Source organism: Lycorma delicatula, chromosome 1, assembly GCF_047948215.1.
Source record: "Lycorma delicatula isolate Av1 chromosome 1, ASM4794821v1, whole genome shotgun sequence".
In the NCBI taxonomy this organism is placed as follows: domain Eukaryota; kingdom Metazoa; phylum Arthropoda; class Insecta; order Hemiptera; family Fulgoridae; genus Lycorma; species Lycorma delicatula.
In genome coordinates, this window is record NC_134455.1 from 50,901,137 (window position 1) to 50,917,258 (window position 16,122).

General features: G+C 30.1%; 1 protein-coding gene across 10 annotated transcripts in view; it reads left to right on the forward strand.

Moving 5' to 3' along the window:
* Bili (FERM domain-containing protein 8 Bili) overlaps positions 1 to 16,122 on the forward strand; it is a 104,706-nt gene that overhangs the window by 63,636 nt on the left and 24,948 nt on the right. For all 10 annotated transcript variants that reach the window (XR_012754805.1, XR_012754812.1, XR_012754799.1 and 7 more), the window contains 3 exons: positions 6,304 to 6,433; positions 13,400 to 13,558; positions 15,638 to 15,755. Coding sequence is in view for 3 of the 10 variants with exons in the window: in XM_075354602.1 (XP_075210717.1) it covers positions 6,304 to 6,433; positions 13,400 to 13,558; positions 15,638 to 15,755 (407 nt within the window). In the remaining 7 variants the exon portion in view is untranslated. The remainder of the gene's footprint in view (positions 1 to 6,303; positions 6,434 to 13,399; positions 13,559 to 15,637; positions 15,756 to 16,122) is intronic.

Here is a 16,122-nt window from a genome sequence, read left to right on the forward strand (position 1 = left end):
TTCATTACTTTTGTTTTGTTCTTGTTTATTTTCATGCGATAGTTCTTGCGTAGGACTTCATCTATGCCACTCATTGTTTCTTCTAAATCCTTTTTACTCTCGGCTAGAATTACTATATCATCAGCAAATCGTAGCATCTTTATCTTTTCACCTTGTACTGTTACTCCGAATCTAAATTGTTCTTTAATATCATTAACTGCTAGTTCCATGTAAAGATTAAAAAGTAACGGAGATAGGGAACATCCTTGTCGGACTCCCTTTCTTATTAGGGCTTCTTTCTTATGTTCTTCAATTGTTATTGTTGCTGTTTGGTTCCTGTACATGTTAGCAATTGTTCTTCTATCTCTGTATTTGAACCCTAATTTTTTTAAAATGCTGAACATTTTATTCCAATCTACGTTATCGAAAGCCTTTTCTAGGTCTATAAACGCCAAGTATGTTGGTTTGTTTTTCTTTAATCTTCCTTCTACTATTAATCTGAGGCCTAAAATTGCTTCCCTTGTCCCTATACTTTTCCTGAAACCAAATTGGTCTTCTCCTAACACTTCTTCCACTCTCCTCTCAATTCTTCTGTATAAAATTCTAGTTAAGATTTTTGATGCATGACTAGTTAAACTAATTGTTCTGTATTCTTCACATTTATCTGCCCCTGCTTTCTTTGGTATCATAACTATAACACTTTTTTTGAAGTCTGACGGAAATTCCCCTTTTTCATAAATATTACACACCAGTTTGTATAATCTATCAATCGCTTCCTCACCTGCACTGCGCAGTAATTCTACAGGTATTCCGTCTATTCCAGGAGCCTTTCTGCCATTTAAATCTTTTAATGCTCTCTTAAATTCAGATCTCAGTATTGTTTCTCCCATTTCATCCTCCTCAACTTCCTCTTCTTCCTCTATCCTCTTCCTCTATATCCAATACAGTACAAGTAAATTTTTCATTTAAGAATTGTCTTCATTTATGAAATGTGTTGGTTCTCCATCAAGTTGATAATACATTTCAATCCATTTTGCGAATGAGAAAAATTTTCAAGCACTGAGAAATTCATTTTTTTTAAATTCCAGATAATTTCTCCCTGTGACACGTTCTAGTGTGAAAGAGCCTAAAGAGGTCATGCCCTACCAAACGTTCACTGAAAATCGTTGATAAGAAATTTGATTCAACTACAGTGTGTGGGTTTTCTTCAGGCCACTAGTGTGAATTCTGTATATTGTTTATGCCATTATGGGGTAAAAGTAGTTTTGTCTGAAAGTAGTATGAATGGAAGTAAGTTGTAATTATTGTTAACCCATTCGCAAAACTGCAGTCGCCTGGCATGGTCACCAAGCTGGAGATGTTGAATTTTCTGAACATAATACATAAGGACAAAGTCTGAGAGCATGTAATGTTTTCCATTCAGTACTTTGTGGAATGTTGAGTCATCTAGCAATTCTTTGTGACCTTGTTGTAGGACTAAGCTGTACCACCTGAAAAATGTTTTTTCTCATTACCATGCACCAGTTGATGTTTGGATGAAACATGATTGCTGGAAAGTGTATTATTCTCATGAAGATTATTAGAAATTCAACAAAATACTTTACGGCTTGGAACTACTCATCAAGGATACCTATATCGGTAGTCTTCTATCACAGCTGGAGCACTTCCATCGCAAAAGCTGTACACAAATATTAGCAAATATTATCAGCATATTATGTATTAGTAAAGAAAAGCAGCATTTTTCAAAAGAAAGAATTCAAAATGGAATTTCACTTTTTTAAATTTAGATTCAAATGGAAAATTTTAGGTAGCATTAGAGTACAACAAATACTAAAATACTGTTTAAATTAATGACAAATGTAAGACATAACCACAATTTTATGATAACAATGAGTAATATTCAAATTAATTTTGAACCATACAGTTAGTGTTGCCAATCTAATTTTTCATAGATTTAAGTTTATTATATTAAAAGTAGCTGTTTTTAATTTAACAAATTCATAACATTTTTCTGTTAAGTTTTGTTTTTAATAATAAAAGCTGATTTTTTTTGGTTTTCTATGGACTTTATTATATCAATATTCTCTTATATCAAGTTATTACGAGTCTTGATAATAAAATTTATACATTTATTAATAATTTAACAAAGTTAATGTATTTCAAATCTAAAAAGAGTGTTTTCATCACCAAACTTTTCTATTTTATGTTGGATATCATGAAAACTATGGGAAATACAGTTCTGAATATGTTTTATTAAATTTTTTATAGTCAAAAAACATAAGAAACCCATCACCTTTACCCCTTATGTAATGCTTTAAAAATTTCAGTATGATCTCATTTCACTGGAAGAAATGAAATTAGGGCAAAATATTTTGCTAGCCTAACTCAATAACAAAGCATTTTCAGACTTATATTTGTATGAACCGTTTTCCTTATTTCAAGTTCTAGAATCAGTGCCCAGATTATTTCCCTTTTCTCCTGAATCACTCTGTGCATTGCCTAATTTCATTTACTAAATTCTTTCATTATTGAAGTTCCTGAAGCATTTATTGTATATGTGTTAGTGAGGCTTCTATATTTAGTTTATGAAATTAATTTTAAAAAATCAAAAAAAAAATTAGATTTTTAAAGTAAAGTCAAGTCTAAAGTAAGGTAAGTCTTTTTATTAAAATCATTGCTACCATCGTGTTCAAGACCTTCCTTATTTTCGACATATAAAAGAAATTGTATGTTAATTAATATTACAAAAAGAATAAAACTAAAAATAATCCAAATCACAATGTATAAAAAATAAAGCTAAACCACTAGCTATGACCAACTGGGAAATTTTTGTTTTTTTTGTCTTCAGTCATTTGACTGGTTTGATGCAGCTCTTCAAGACTATCTAGTGTCAGTCATTTCATTTTGGTATGCCTCTACCCCTAACAATTTGGTTTACATATTCCAAATGTTGTCTGCCTGCACATTTTTTCCCTTCTATCTGTCCCTCCAGTATTAAAGCGACTATTCCAGAATGCCTTAATATGTGGCCTATAAGAGTCTGTTTTTTCTTTTAACTATATTTTTCCAAATGTTTCTTTCATCATCAATTTGCACAACATTTCTTCATTTGTCACTCTATCCACCCATCTGATTTTTAACAGTCTCCTATAGCACTACATTTCAAAATCTAATCTTTTCTTCTCAGGTACTCTGTTTGTCCAAAGCTACACTTGCAACATATACTTTAAAAAATGCTTTCCTGTTGTTTAAATTAATTTTTGATATAAGGAAATTATATATCTGAATGAAGGCTTGTTTCGCCTATGCTATTCGGCATCTTATATCGCTCCTGCTTCGTCCATCTTTAGTAATTCTATTTCCCAAATAACAATATTCTTCTACCTTCATAATATTTTCTCTTCCAATTTTAGTGATTAGTATTAGATTTTAATTTTTGTACCACAAAACGTTCCTCAACTTTCCTGTATGTTCTATCCATTTTACCAATGATCATTCCTCTTTCCACTTCTGAACACTTTTCTTTAATCCACTCTTCTTTCGCTAGTTTGCACTTCCTGATTATAGTATTTCTTAATTGTTCCTTTTACTTTCTTCATCACCAGCATTCTTATATTTTCTACGTTCATCCATCAGCTGCAATATATCCTCTGATATCCAAGATTTTCTGCCAGTTCTCTTTGTTCAGCCTAAGTTCTTTTCTACTGATTTAAGAATTTTCTTTTTAATATTATTCCACTCTTCTATATTTTCTAAGTTATCTTTTTTATTCAGACCTCTTGCTGCAATGTCCTCAAAATTCTTCTTTATCTCCTCTTTCTCAAGCTTCTCTAAATTCCACCGATTCATTTGACATCTTTTCTTCAGGTTTTAAACCCAATTCTACATTTCATTATCACTAAATTATAGTCGCTATCAATGTCTGCTCCAGAGTAAGTTTTGCTGTCGACAAGTTGATTTCTAAAGCTTTGCTTAACCATGATATAATCTATCTGATATCTTGCAGTATCACCTGGCTTTTTCCATGTGTATATTCTTCTATTATGATTTTTAAACTGGGTGTTGGAAATGACTAAATTATACTTTGTGCAAATCTCTATCAGCCGGTTCCTTCTTTCATTCCTTTTGCCTAGCCCATATTCACTCACAATATTTCTTTCCTTGCCTTTTTCAATGCTTGCATTCCAATCTCCAACTATTATTAAATTTTCATCCCCTTTTATGTGTTTAATTGCTTTGTTAATTTCTTCGTATACACACCCTGCCTCATCATCATCATGAGCACTTGTAGACAAATAGACGTTAACAATTAGCTTAGGTTTTGATTTTATCCTTATTACAATGATTCTGTCACTATGCATTTTGAAATACTTTACTCCCTTCCCTATCTTCTTGTTCATTACAAAACCTACTCCTGTCTGCCCTTTATTTGAAGCTGTGTTAATTATTCTAAAATCACCTGATCAAAAGTCATTTTCCTCTTCCCATCAAACCTCGCTAATTTCTACTACATCCGTTTCCCTCTTTAAATTTTCTAACATACCATACTTTTTTAGACTTCTAACATTCCATGCTCTGACTTGTAGAGTGTTACTTTTTAATTTTCTGGTGACTTTTTCTTTAGTATTCCCTTCGAAATATTTTACCAAGGAAGGTACCTCTATTTTTTCATCTTTGTTACTACAGAGAGTTACATTTTCTTGGAAAACAAGCAGTTGTAGTTTTCCATTGCTTTCAGCTGCACAGTACTTAGAAGATTTAGTGATGTTAATATGGACGTTTAAGTCCTCCTGACCTACACCCTTAACAACTACTGAAAGATCTGCTGCCCTCTTTCAGGAATCATTCCTTAGTCTGGCTCTCAACAGATACCTCTCTGATATGGTTGCACCTTCGGTCCAGCTTTGTTGTATCACTGAGCACTCAAGTCCCCCTCACCATTGGCAAGGTCTCATGATTCATAGAGGGAGTTTTTTGTGTTTAACGTTTATTGAAAAAAAGAGAAGAAAGTTGTGTGGAAAATTTCAACCAAGAACACTTTAAATTGAGTGAAAATAATGAGATGAATAAATTTTTATGTAGTATGTTTACTGAAAAAAGGGGAAAAAAATAACAGAACATTTGAAAAATACTGTTTGAAGAAGAGAGTGAAAGATCAAATGAAAAATTTGTGAAAAAGAGAAAATAGTATAAAGGATTAGAAAAAAAAAAAGATTTAATTGTATTCTTGAAAGAAAAAGGTATTAACAGATTTATTAGGAATTTGAGAGCTTAGTGAGTGAAGAATGTAGCCCTGCTGCTTATGATTAAAATAATATTGGAAAATTATAAGCTTTAATATCCAGAAAATTAATCTTGTTCTACTGTACTAGCTGTTGAATAAAAGAAGACTTATTGTAAAGAAAAACTGACTTGATATTTCATTACTATTAATAATCTGCTTGTTAACCTTGTGTTCAGAATTAAAGGTAACTGCAAGGTCTACTATAGTATAAACCTTTTGAAGTAGAACTCTGAATGGTGTATACTGTAATCAATGAATTAATTCTTTTTCCTTGTTTTTTAATTCCTACACTTATGGGATCTCAAAATTATTGGTCAACTCACCAAAAGGAAAACTGGATTAAATATTGTATAACATTGATAAAATATGGTATCTTTTGTACTAAATCTGGTTTCTGTCACTACTATTACAAGGTTGTTGAACAAGTGTTCTTCCTTTTTTCATGAAAAGTGGCTAGAATGAAGAGTACATTGCTATAATTGGCCATGTTATACATTTTTTTATTGTCTAGGTAAAGTCATTCACTAGCCTGAAGACTGTGTATAATTATGTTAAAATACTTTTTTCATATTCTTACATTATGGTTTATGACAATACATGCTTAATAGTGTTACTGGATCTACTTTAGCCAAACGTTTGGTAATACATAAACTGGAATAATATGAACATTTCAGTAGGAATTTTACAATGTTGCTATTGAGTTAGACAAATAAGAAAATATTAGTTTCAGAAATTGACAAAATTTCTAGGAAAATGATCAGTCAACCAATAACAAGCTAAAATGTTAAAAATTAAAAATGTTATCATAATGATTATTTGACTCTCCAATCAGTTATTTATTGATATTGAGATTATCTTATTAATTTTAATAATAATATAGTTTAGGTATTAATGACATTCAGTACATACAGTTAGTTCTGAATGAAAGAGTACAATTAGAAATTCTGGCATGACAGTACCACCTTAAAATTAATTTTTATTTACAGATTTTTTTTTTTGTTATTAAAGATTATATTTATTAGAATTTTTTTTATTCACAGATGTGCATTTTTTCAAGGTCAAGTTGAGCAGCCTGTACGAGGTTTAACTTCACTGATAACTCACCAGGATGTACCTGTTCTGGTGGGAATCAACACACAAGGAGTTTATGTTATTGATAATGTGCAGTGTGTATGTATTGATGAGTAATACTTTTGCTATTTTTTGAAAATGTACTACGATTTAAAAAAGTTAATACTTACAAACTACTCATGTTATTTGTTGAATTTTAAAACTATGTTTGTTAATGCCCTTCTTCCTTTTTCTAAAAGTATCCTAATAATAATTATTATATATAATATAATTATTGTATATTAATATAATTATAGTATTATATATTAATATAATTAATTAATAATAATTAATAAATATATAGAAATAATTTTCTAAATTATTTCAATGGAATTTGAGTTGGTAACCTCATGTTAATCCTGTCTATCTTTTCTGTTTATCAAATATTTCTTTTCAGTCACCTTCCTGCATCTTGTTTTACTTGATCTAATGTCTTTTCCTTAGTGTTCCTTTTAACCTTTTACTTTTTATTTTAATTTCAAATATTGTCTTCTTTGATAGTTTTTCTTTTCCCATTCTTTGCTGATGGGTAAATACCTTCATCTAGACCTCTTTTTTATCCTTTACTTGGTAACTTTATTTTTAATGTAACTTGCTTTCTCTTTCTTTTCTTTCCATGTACGTGTTATAAATTTAATTTTATTTATCTGTATTTTGCGGTTTTCAACGTTTTAAACCCATGTCTCAATCCCATAAAGAAGAAACTGTGTTAAACAATGTAAACAATACCTCCTAATTGGCAAGTCCTTCATCTGTATCATTCCTCTTCCCATGCTCAAATTAAAACCTTTGTTCAGTTACACCCATCTACTGATTTAATACATTACTTTTATTACCTGTCATTTTGCACACCCACCAAATACTTGAAACAACTTCGTTAATGACATAATATTTTTTGATATAATGATTCTAGGTGGAATTTTTATAACTCATTATGAAATTGTAGTTAGTTTAGCATCTTAACAGTATATAACAGTTATTATCAATAATAAAAATAAAAAAAATCACTTACTGCTCATTCTTTTTAAAAGTTCACTCTAGCGCTTTCGCGGTACACACCACTTCATCAGATGCATTGAAAATTAAAAAAAGGATGTTATCCCTTTCTAGTCAGATTTTTAAATGGTAATTTGAAGGAAAATTTATCATTATACTAATAAATATAATTTATCATTATCATATACTGCTACCTTCTGGATGAATTTATAATAGTATGAATTCTATTACTATTTGAATCCATTCATCATATTCAAATTTCACTTGTTCATTTATAATATTAATATCATTGATTTTATTTTGTTTATTTTTTCAAAAGTTTGTGTTTCTAATTTGTTACTTATTTCTAATACTTTTAAGTCCTGCATTTTAAAATGTTTGTTGTGTTTTTTGTGATCTGCATATTTTGATTTTTGTTTATTATATTTAAATGCTTGTTAAGTGTTCTTTAAATCCTTTTTTAAATATTCCTTTGCCATACCTATATAGAATTTATTACAATCCTTATTACCACAATTAATTCTGTGTATAACTGGTCTTTCATAAATGTTTTTATTATCCAATTCATTATTATTTAGTTTTCTAATTTGTTATTAGTTTTAGGTGCTTTTTTATAAAAGTTGGTGAGATGTTTTTCTAAAGAAGTGAAATGTGTTATTATTATTGTATATTACAGATAGAAAATTTTTATTATCATTACTTATAAGAGTAGATAATGTTTTTTCACTGCTATATTTGTATATTAATTTATTTATTAAATTATTTATAATTCTATTGTATCCATTTTCATTTGCTAATATGTTTAATAGAATTTAATTCATTATTTTAATATTATATTATCATGGTATTGTAAAGCTCTCTTTATCATATTGTAAGTGGCAATTTTTGGTAGAATTGATGTAATATTTATACTTGTTATTGGTGAAATTGGTTTCCTTTATACTTCTAATTTTAATTTTCCTTTATTCTTTTTAATATTTATGTCAAGAAAATTTATAATGTTATTATTTTCAATTTCTACAGTATGTGCTGTAGAAATTGTTAAAGCACAGAAAGCGTTAAGTTTATTAAGAATTATTCTGTGTTCTTAAATTTATTTGTTTATTAAATTTTACTAAAATATCATCTACATATTTAACCCAGAGTTTTATGTTGTGAATATGTCCAGTAATTAATATAATAATTTCTTACATACTTTGTAAAAATATTTCTGATAAAATAAAGAGTGTCTCAAGATAAGATGACATTTTAATTTTCTAATACAACATATTTTTTATTTGATATTTTGCGTTTTTAGAAAGTAGTGATGTTGAGTTTATGTATGATACAAAACATCTGACAAATGAGCACTCTGGCCTTGGCACCTCTTTTGACAAAATTCCAAAACATGTTGACATAATTGCTGGGAAATGTTGGCGATGTTGTGTCAAATTTCTTTTTTAAGGTTCTCAGTTGTTGTGATTTATTGATGTACACTTTATCTTTAACATAACTCCCGAGAAAAAAGTCTAACAGTGTCAGATCACATGATCTTAGCGGCCAGTTCACATCATCTCGCTGCAAGATAACACGACCATTAAATTTTTCTTGCAATAACTGCATGGTTTCATTGGCAGTGTGAGATGTGGCACTGTCTTATTGAAACCATTGAAACCACACGTCTTCCACAACTGTATCATTAATTTTACACCATAAAAAGTTTGAAATCATCTCACAATATCAAACTCCATTGACGGTAACAGCATCTCCATTTTCATTTTCAAAGAAGTTAGGTTTAATCAATTCCTCAGTCCAAAATCCGCACCAAGCGATGACCCGTTGAGGATGCATAGGAAATTCTTCAATCATTTTTTGAATTTCCTGATACCCAAATTCAACAAATTTCTTTATTGATTTATTGACAAAGCCAGTAAGAAGAAAATGTACTTCATCGCTAAAGTATCAAATTGTTAAAATTGCTAAGTATCACTGCTAAAGTATAAACCCAATTTGTGAACGTCCAATGACTTCGATGATCTTGTGGTTTCATTGCATGTGTCATCTGAATCTTGTAAGCTGAGACAAATGCAAATCTTTTGTCAAAATTCATTGAAGAAAGCTTTTACAAATGCTTATTTGTTGACTGCAATGATGGATTGATGTGGAAGGATTTTCTACAACACTTAACACTGGCTATGATTTCAATTGAATGAGCTGTATGAGCTTCAATTTTTTCTGTTTCAAAACTATTTTTTTATGTTTTATGTTTTAAGTTTGATATTATTTTTTAAGAAGTCAGATACAGATTGCAAAAGTTTGTAAAAAGATTTATTTATGTAATTTATAAGTTGTCTACAGAAAAAAGTTTTTTTATGGATTTTTATAAGACCAGAAATTTGGGTGGTAATAAAATGATGAATGTATTCAACAAATAGGTAGTTTATTCAGAAAATAATCAAATTTAATATTTTAAATTTGTTATTATTAATTTTAAAGATTATTGGTGCTTGTCCCCTTAATTTCGAGTAGGGAGGCTGACGGAGGACAGTCATCTAATTTTTGGCACAAAACTGACAAAGCTGAGTATGCAGGCACATCGTCATGGTGAAGGAACAGGATGAGTTATTTCGCCACAACTCTGATCCCTTTTTCTGAATTTTTTCACATAACCATTGTAAAACGCCTTGATAGTATGCATGGTTCACTGTTTCACCTTGAGGCAAGAATTCAAAATGCACAGTTCCATTAAAATAAAAAAAACAACAGAATTCATCACTTTGACGTTGGATTGAGAATGACATTTGATCCTTTGTCAATCTCATTGTGATGGTTGAACTTTTTTCTCAGTGTTGTAGCCATAAACCCAGTTTTCATTTCCTGTTATGACCTTGTTCATGTATGTTTCATGTTCATTGGCTTGTTCAAGAAGTTAACAACAAATGTCCACTCGATGTTCTTTTTGCTTTTTGCACTTCAAATGAGGAACAAACTTTGTTGCAACTCATTACATGTTAAATTTTTCAGTCAAAATGTCATGGCATGATCCAATTGAAGTGCTAACTTCTTCTGCATGTTCTCTGACAGTCAATCAGCAATTTGCATGCAACAGATTTGATTTTTTGAACATGGGTGTCACCAGTTGAAGTCAAAGGCCTTCTTGGTCGAGGGTCATCTTCAGTTGACTGACGACCACTTTTAAATTGTAAAAATGATCCTTAACATTGTGTACAACTCAGAGCATTACCTTATTAGCTTTATTAGCATTTCAAAAGTTGAAATGTCTATGAAAGTTTTCCCCACTTTCACACAGAATTTTGTGTAGTACCATTGCTTCTCAAAATCGCACATTACAAAAATTGCTACTAACATTTAAATACATTGCACTCAAATAGCAATAACACAAGATATCAGCAATCCAAAAACATATGGTTACAGTGGAGGTTATGCAGAACACAATGCTATCTACCGTGTGTCACTAATTATCTCTGTTGGCACGTAATTAAAAATGGTCGGTTATTTTCTGAACAGTCCTCTTTGTACAATTCATATAATACTATCCATTGATAAAAGTATCAATATGATTTTATGAATGTATATTAAAAAAATTATTAATTCATATAAATTTATCCAATAGCTGTGTATATTTATCAGTGATAAATTTTCCTTGAAATTGCCATTTAATAATCTGACTAAGGGGTAACAATACTTCTTTTTTGAATTTTTAAAAATTTTTAATACATTTGAGGAAGCAGTGTGCACTGTGAAAATGCTAATGTGAATATTTGAAAAGAATAAACAGTTAGTGATTATTTTATTTATTATTGATAATAGTCATAATTACTGTTTATTTTCATCATAGCTAATCATATCATATGCTTCTTATTATTGCTTCTCATTTTTTTTAAATTTTATTTCTTACATTAAGCTAAAACTTTCACTAAATTTTCAGCTTGCTTATTATCTTGATGTTATTTGTTACCAGTCGTATTTTTACATCGTTTTTATCCATTTCAATTCTTTCAGTAACTTACCTATTGGTATATAATAAACAGAAGGTGTAATTACACATTTCCCTGCTGAATCCTATTTAAATATCTTTCATCTGACTTAGAGACCTCTCTTTACAGATGTAAACAATGTAGATATTTAATGTAGGCCTTTTCTGCTCATTTTTAATTTCTTTATGAGTCCTTTCTTTCTGACAGTCAAATACTCTTTCTTGTGAAATACCAAAGAAATAAATAAAGAAACAGTGGTAAACAAAAGGATGTTTATCTAGAAAATGCTCTCTCTTGTTGATTCTCCAAAAATTCTTCATTATTTCTTTCCTTAACTTAAATCAGAAATTAGTTACTGGGGTGTTGCATGTGAACTGTGTTATATGTTGTCATTTTTATTTTGGACTTATCAGTTGTTTAAATCGATATTGCTTATCAGTTTTAAACTTTCTTAGCTGATAGTTTGTTCATATTAATGTAGGTTGCTACGGGGTCACAAAAGCCATGAAAAAAATCTGAAACTTTGAATAAATTTAAAGTGAAAAAAATACAAAATTTACTCCTCTGTCTTAAGTATCAGAGATCAACTAAAGAACTAACTGTTCTTCATTCATTGCAATTGTTTTGAGGAATGATATTATTTAATAAAAAATAAATTTAAGCAGTTATAAAAAATAATCCAGTACTTTATGAAGATAATAAAAATAAATTTTAACATTGAAATTCACTCAAAAACAAAAAAAATATATATATTATGTTTTATATAACAGTAAATGTATTCAAATTTCATCAAAATCTCTTATGATTTATTTTTGGGATGTTTGATGTATGAGATGAGTATCTTGATGTGCGTCAATTTAGTAAGATTATATCACAATGATTAGTCTTTCTAATAGGCCTGGCAATATCTCAATATTGAACCAAGAAATCACAATGATATTTAGTTCACTGGGTTGCCAAATAAATAAAAAATTATAGTATAATTATCTGTTGTACTGTATTGTTACCACATATATGCCTAAATTAATATCGGCAGCCGAACATGGTATAGCAACTCAGATGCAAATTGGCGTATAGTATATGGACGCGCTAATACAAGTATCACTCCCACTGCACAGTTCTCCCACCATAGCGGCACTGCAGCCCCCCACTTCAGACTCCAATAAAAGAGCGTGTACTTGAGTGAATTTGCAATTCATTGTCGACCAAGAAGAAGAAGATGGAAGAAGACAGAAGAAGTTCCCTAGCCGGCGTGGGACCTCCCGACAGATACCAACATCCCTGCTGGAGCAGCAGGCCTGGCCAGCCCTCCGAGGGAGTCGCTGGATACAGACATCACTCACTACCTTCCCACTCCAGATCCACTCGTCGGGGTTCAATCACCCTGGCCGGCGGAATTGGCAGCAATAGCCAACCCAGCGTGGGATTGCTTTGGGGAGAACCACCTCGGCTGCACTGGCGAAGGACGACCAACACCGACCTGACACTGCGAGGCTCTGGGAGCCACCACTGCCACACTGTAGTAGAAATCGAACTGCCGCTGAGGGAAAGCCCAGTCGAATTTCAATGGATAACCTGTAACTCCCCGTTCACTGGAGACCAGCTTCCGGACCCAACAGGTCTTCTCAGAGCTAACGTAAATAATTCCTTTTCAGGGCCATCACAAGATTATGGATTAAGAACCGCTGAAGCCATTTGACAACAACAGCCCTTAAGGCTACCCTAAGATTAGCAATTTCAATGGGCTGTTGAAGCCAATCGATGACAAAGATGGCCCTTTTCAGGGCCACCATAAGTTTAGTAAGTGCCACATGCCGTCGAAGCCATTCAGTGACAGTATATAACTTGTGCTATCTTTGTTTATGTTTTACTAAACATGTAGAATATGAAAATGTATAGCTATCGTGGGATAGCTACATCCTGCATATCATTTTCACAAATAGGATATGTTTAATGGCAGGTTGCCAAAGGTATTTATACAATCAGTTTGCATTATTATTATTTATTCATTATCTGTTAATAGTAAAAAAAAATTGTTTTCTTTTGCACATAGTGCTTGTTACTAGGTTTGAAGTATGAAGAGTTATCTTGGGATTTTGCAAAGCCATCTCAAGAAGATAATCCAGATTGCTTGCCATGTTTATTTTTGCAATTTAGAGTTCTTGAAAATGGAACTCGTGTTTCTAAGATTCTACAGGTTTTTTCAAAGCAGGTAATTTGAATTTATTATTAAATCTTAAGTTAATGAATAATTTTAAGTTGACTTTGATAATAGTGGAAAAAATATAATTTTTATAATTGTGTGAAATAATTATGTAATAACTGAACAGAACTAGTTTTTGCCGTTACACTTCATGATGTAATCTTCTCAAATGTTACCAGAACTTGTAGCTCTTGTAACTTTGCATTACGTTATTTTATTTTTATTTTTTAGATTACTTTACTTATATCTTGTTTGAATTTAGCATTGTGAAGTCATTCACTTTTATTTATTATTTAGCTAGCGCTAAGGAAATGGTTTTATATGCTTACAGGATAAAAATAAAAAATTCCATTACAAAAATGGTAAGGTACAGGGAAAATCTGATTAGGTTTATAAAGAGAAACGGAAATATTATAATGTGATAATTTGGACTTTAACTTTAATTCATTTATGCACCATTTCCATTGCTTGCAATTTGTTTTTGCCTTTTGTTTCTTTATAAGAATTTTATTTATATTTATATGTAGAAATATTTTACTGTTAGAAGTAGCACATAATTTTTTCAGTCATATTTTTTAAATACAGGTGCGTAGTAATATCAAAGGTTTATTAAGTGTTTCTGTAAGGCATATAAACCCAGAATAATTATGATGAATGACGTATTGATATAGTATAATGCAGTATACCAGAATGTGAAAGATTCTATGGTTTAGATTGTAATAGTAGTAAATATTATCTGAGAGATGAGTATGTCAAAAACTGGATCACAAGCAAGGAAATCTTTCATATAGAAAGCTTACATGAGGTATGTTTGTAAAGTAAAGTCCATTTTGAAATAAAAACAAAACTGAAAAACATAAACGATTGGTATTACTTATACATAAAAATTATATTTATGTATTATTTTTTTATACAGCTGCCATCAACTTCAACATTATTTTTATAACGTTTTACTTGCTTCATTCCTTCTTCAAGAAATTCCTCTGCCAGTGATTTAACCACTCAGTAACACCATTTTTCAATTTGTTGTCATTGTCAAATCTTTGTTATACGAGCCACTATTTTAAGGCGAAGAAAAATAAAATAATTTTCAATCAAATTTTTCCAATAGCCTCATAGCAATTTGCAATGAATGGCCAAACATTGTCATGCAAAACAGAGAAATAAGAAAAAATAAATTGTGAACAACAAATAAATTTTTTTATTAAAGTAGTGTCATTTTTTTATTCCATGTAAACGTTAAACAAACAATTATTACAAACATGTTTTTTGTCTGTTTGGGGTGTCTGCTACGTAAAGTATTTGTTAATAAAACTATTTCAAAGGTTATGGATTGTTAAGCTGTTTATTGTTTAGAGATGTACGTAGGTGAAAAGTGTTCTTTAATATTGGTTTCACTCTGTCTTAATAATTCAAATGTAATATTCATTGTATTTTGTTAATTATCAATTATAATAGCTATTAGTTATAAGAAAAAGAAATATATTTCTTATCTTTATATTAGTATCTCACAGAACTCATTAAATGAGAAATATCATTCCATCCTTAGATCATTTTCACCTTTGATTACCAATTATAATTTTCATCTTTGTTTACCAGTTATAATTTGCATACCGAGATAGGTAAAGAAAACCATACACTTGGCCCAGAACCTTACATGATTTGTATATGACAATAAAAAATTTTTTTAATAAGTCTTAGCCAGAATTACTCATCCATGTGTTTTTTTCTTATATTTATGTTTGTTTGACTTTCGCCATTTTCCCACATATGAATCTTTTAGTTTTTTCATTGATTCAAATCGTAGAATATACTAAATAAAAAAAACATTACATGAAGAACAAGTATTTTTTTTCTATGAACAGATTTGTTAGAAATACTTACTGTATTTACAAGACTAATTTAAAGAATTGCTCACAAAGTGATTTCTTTTTATTTACCTGGCTGCTTGCCTAATATTTAAATAAATTGTCTTTAAAAAAGTTATGTTATCATAACTACTTTGCATGCAACTATTAACTTTTATATAAAATTGTCATTTTAGTAAAAACATTATAGTATATTTTCTTATATTTTTAATTCTTGCAGGCAGTGATGATGGATGCTTTAATCACAGGTTTTGTTGATGAATTAAAACAAAAAGGGAACACTGCATCTGGTTCAGATGATGTTGATAGACCATCTGAAGCTGCTACTGATAGTGACGGTAAGTCAACTTTACGTTGGGATGTACATTATTTTATTAACACATTGAGTCCTAGGGCATTTTATTTGGTTATGTAAACACTCTATCTTAAAACATACTATTACACTGTCAGCCCATAAAATGTTAAAATAGTTTTTTTTTTTCTCCCTATAACTTAACAATATAATATTGCTATGGACTAACCGTATAAGATACATTCTTTATCCTACAAGCTAATGGTTTTACTGAATAATATTTATATTACACTAAATTTTCATAATTTTTTTGATATTCAGTTTTATTTAGAATTCTATGAAGTAAACACAGTTCCTTAAGTTCACTTAGTGGTGTCTTAAGATTTGCAGTTGCATCTATTAACTTCCTTACT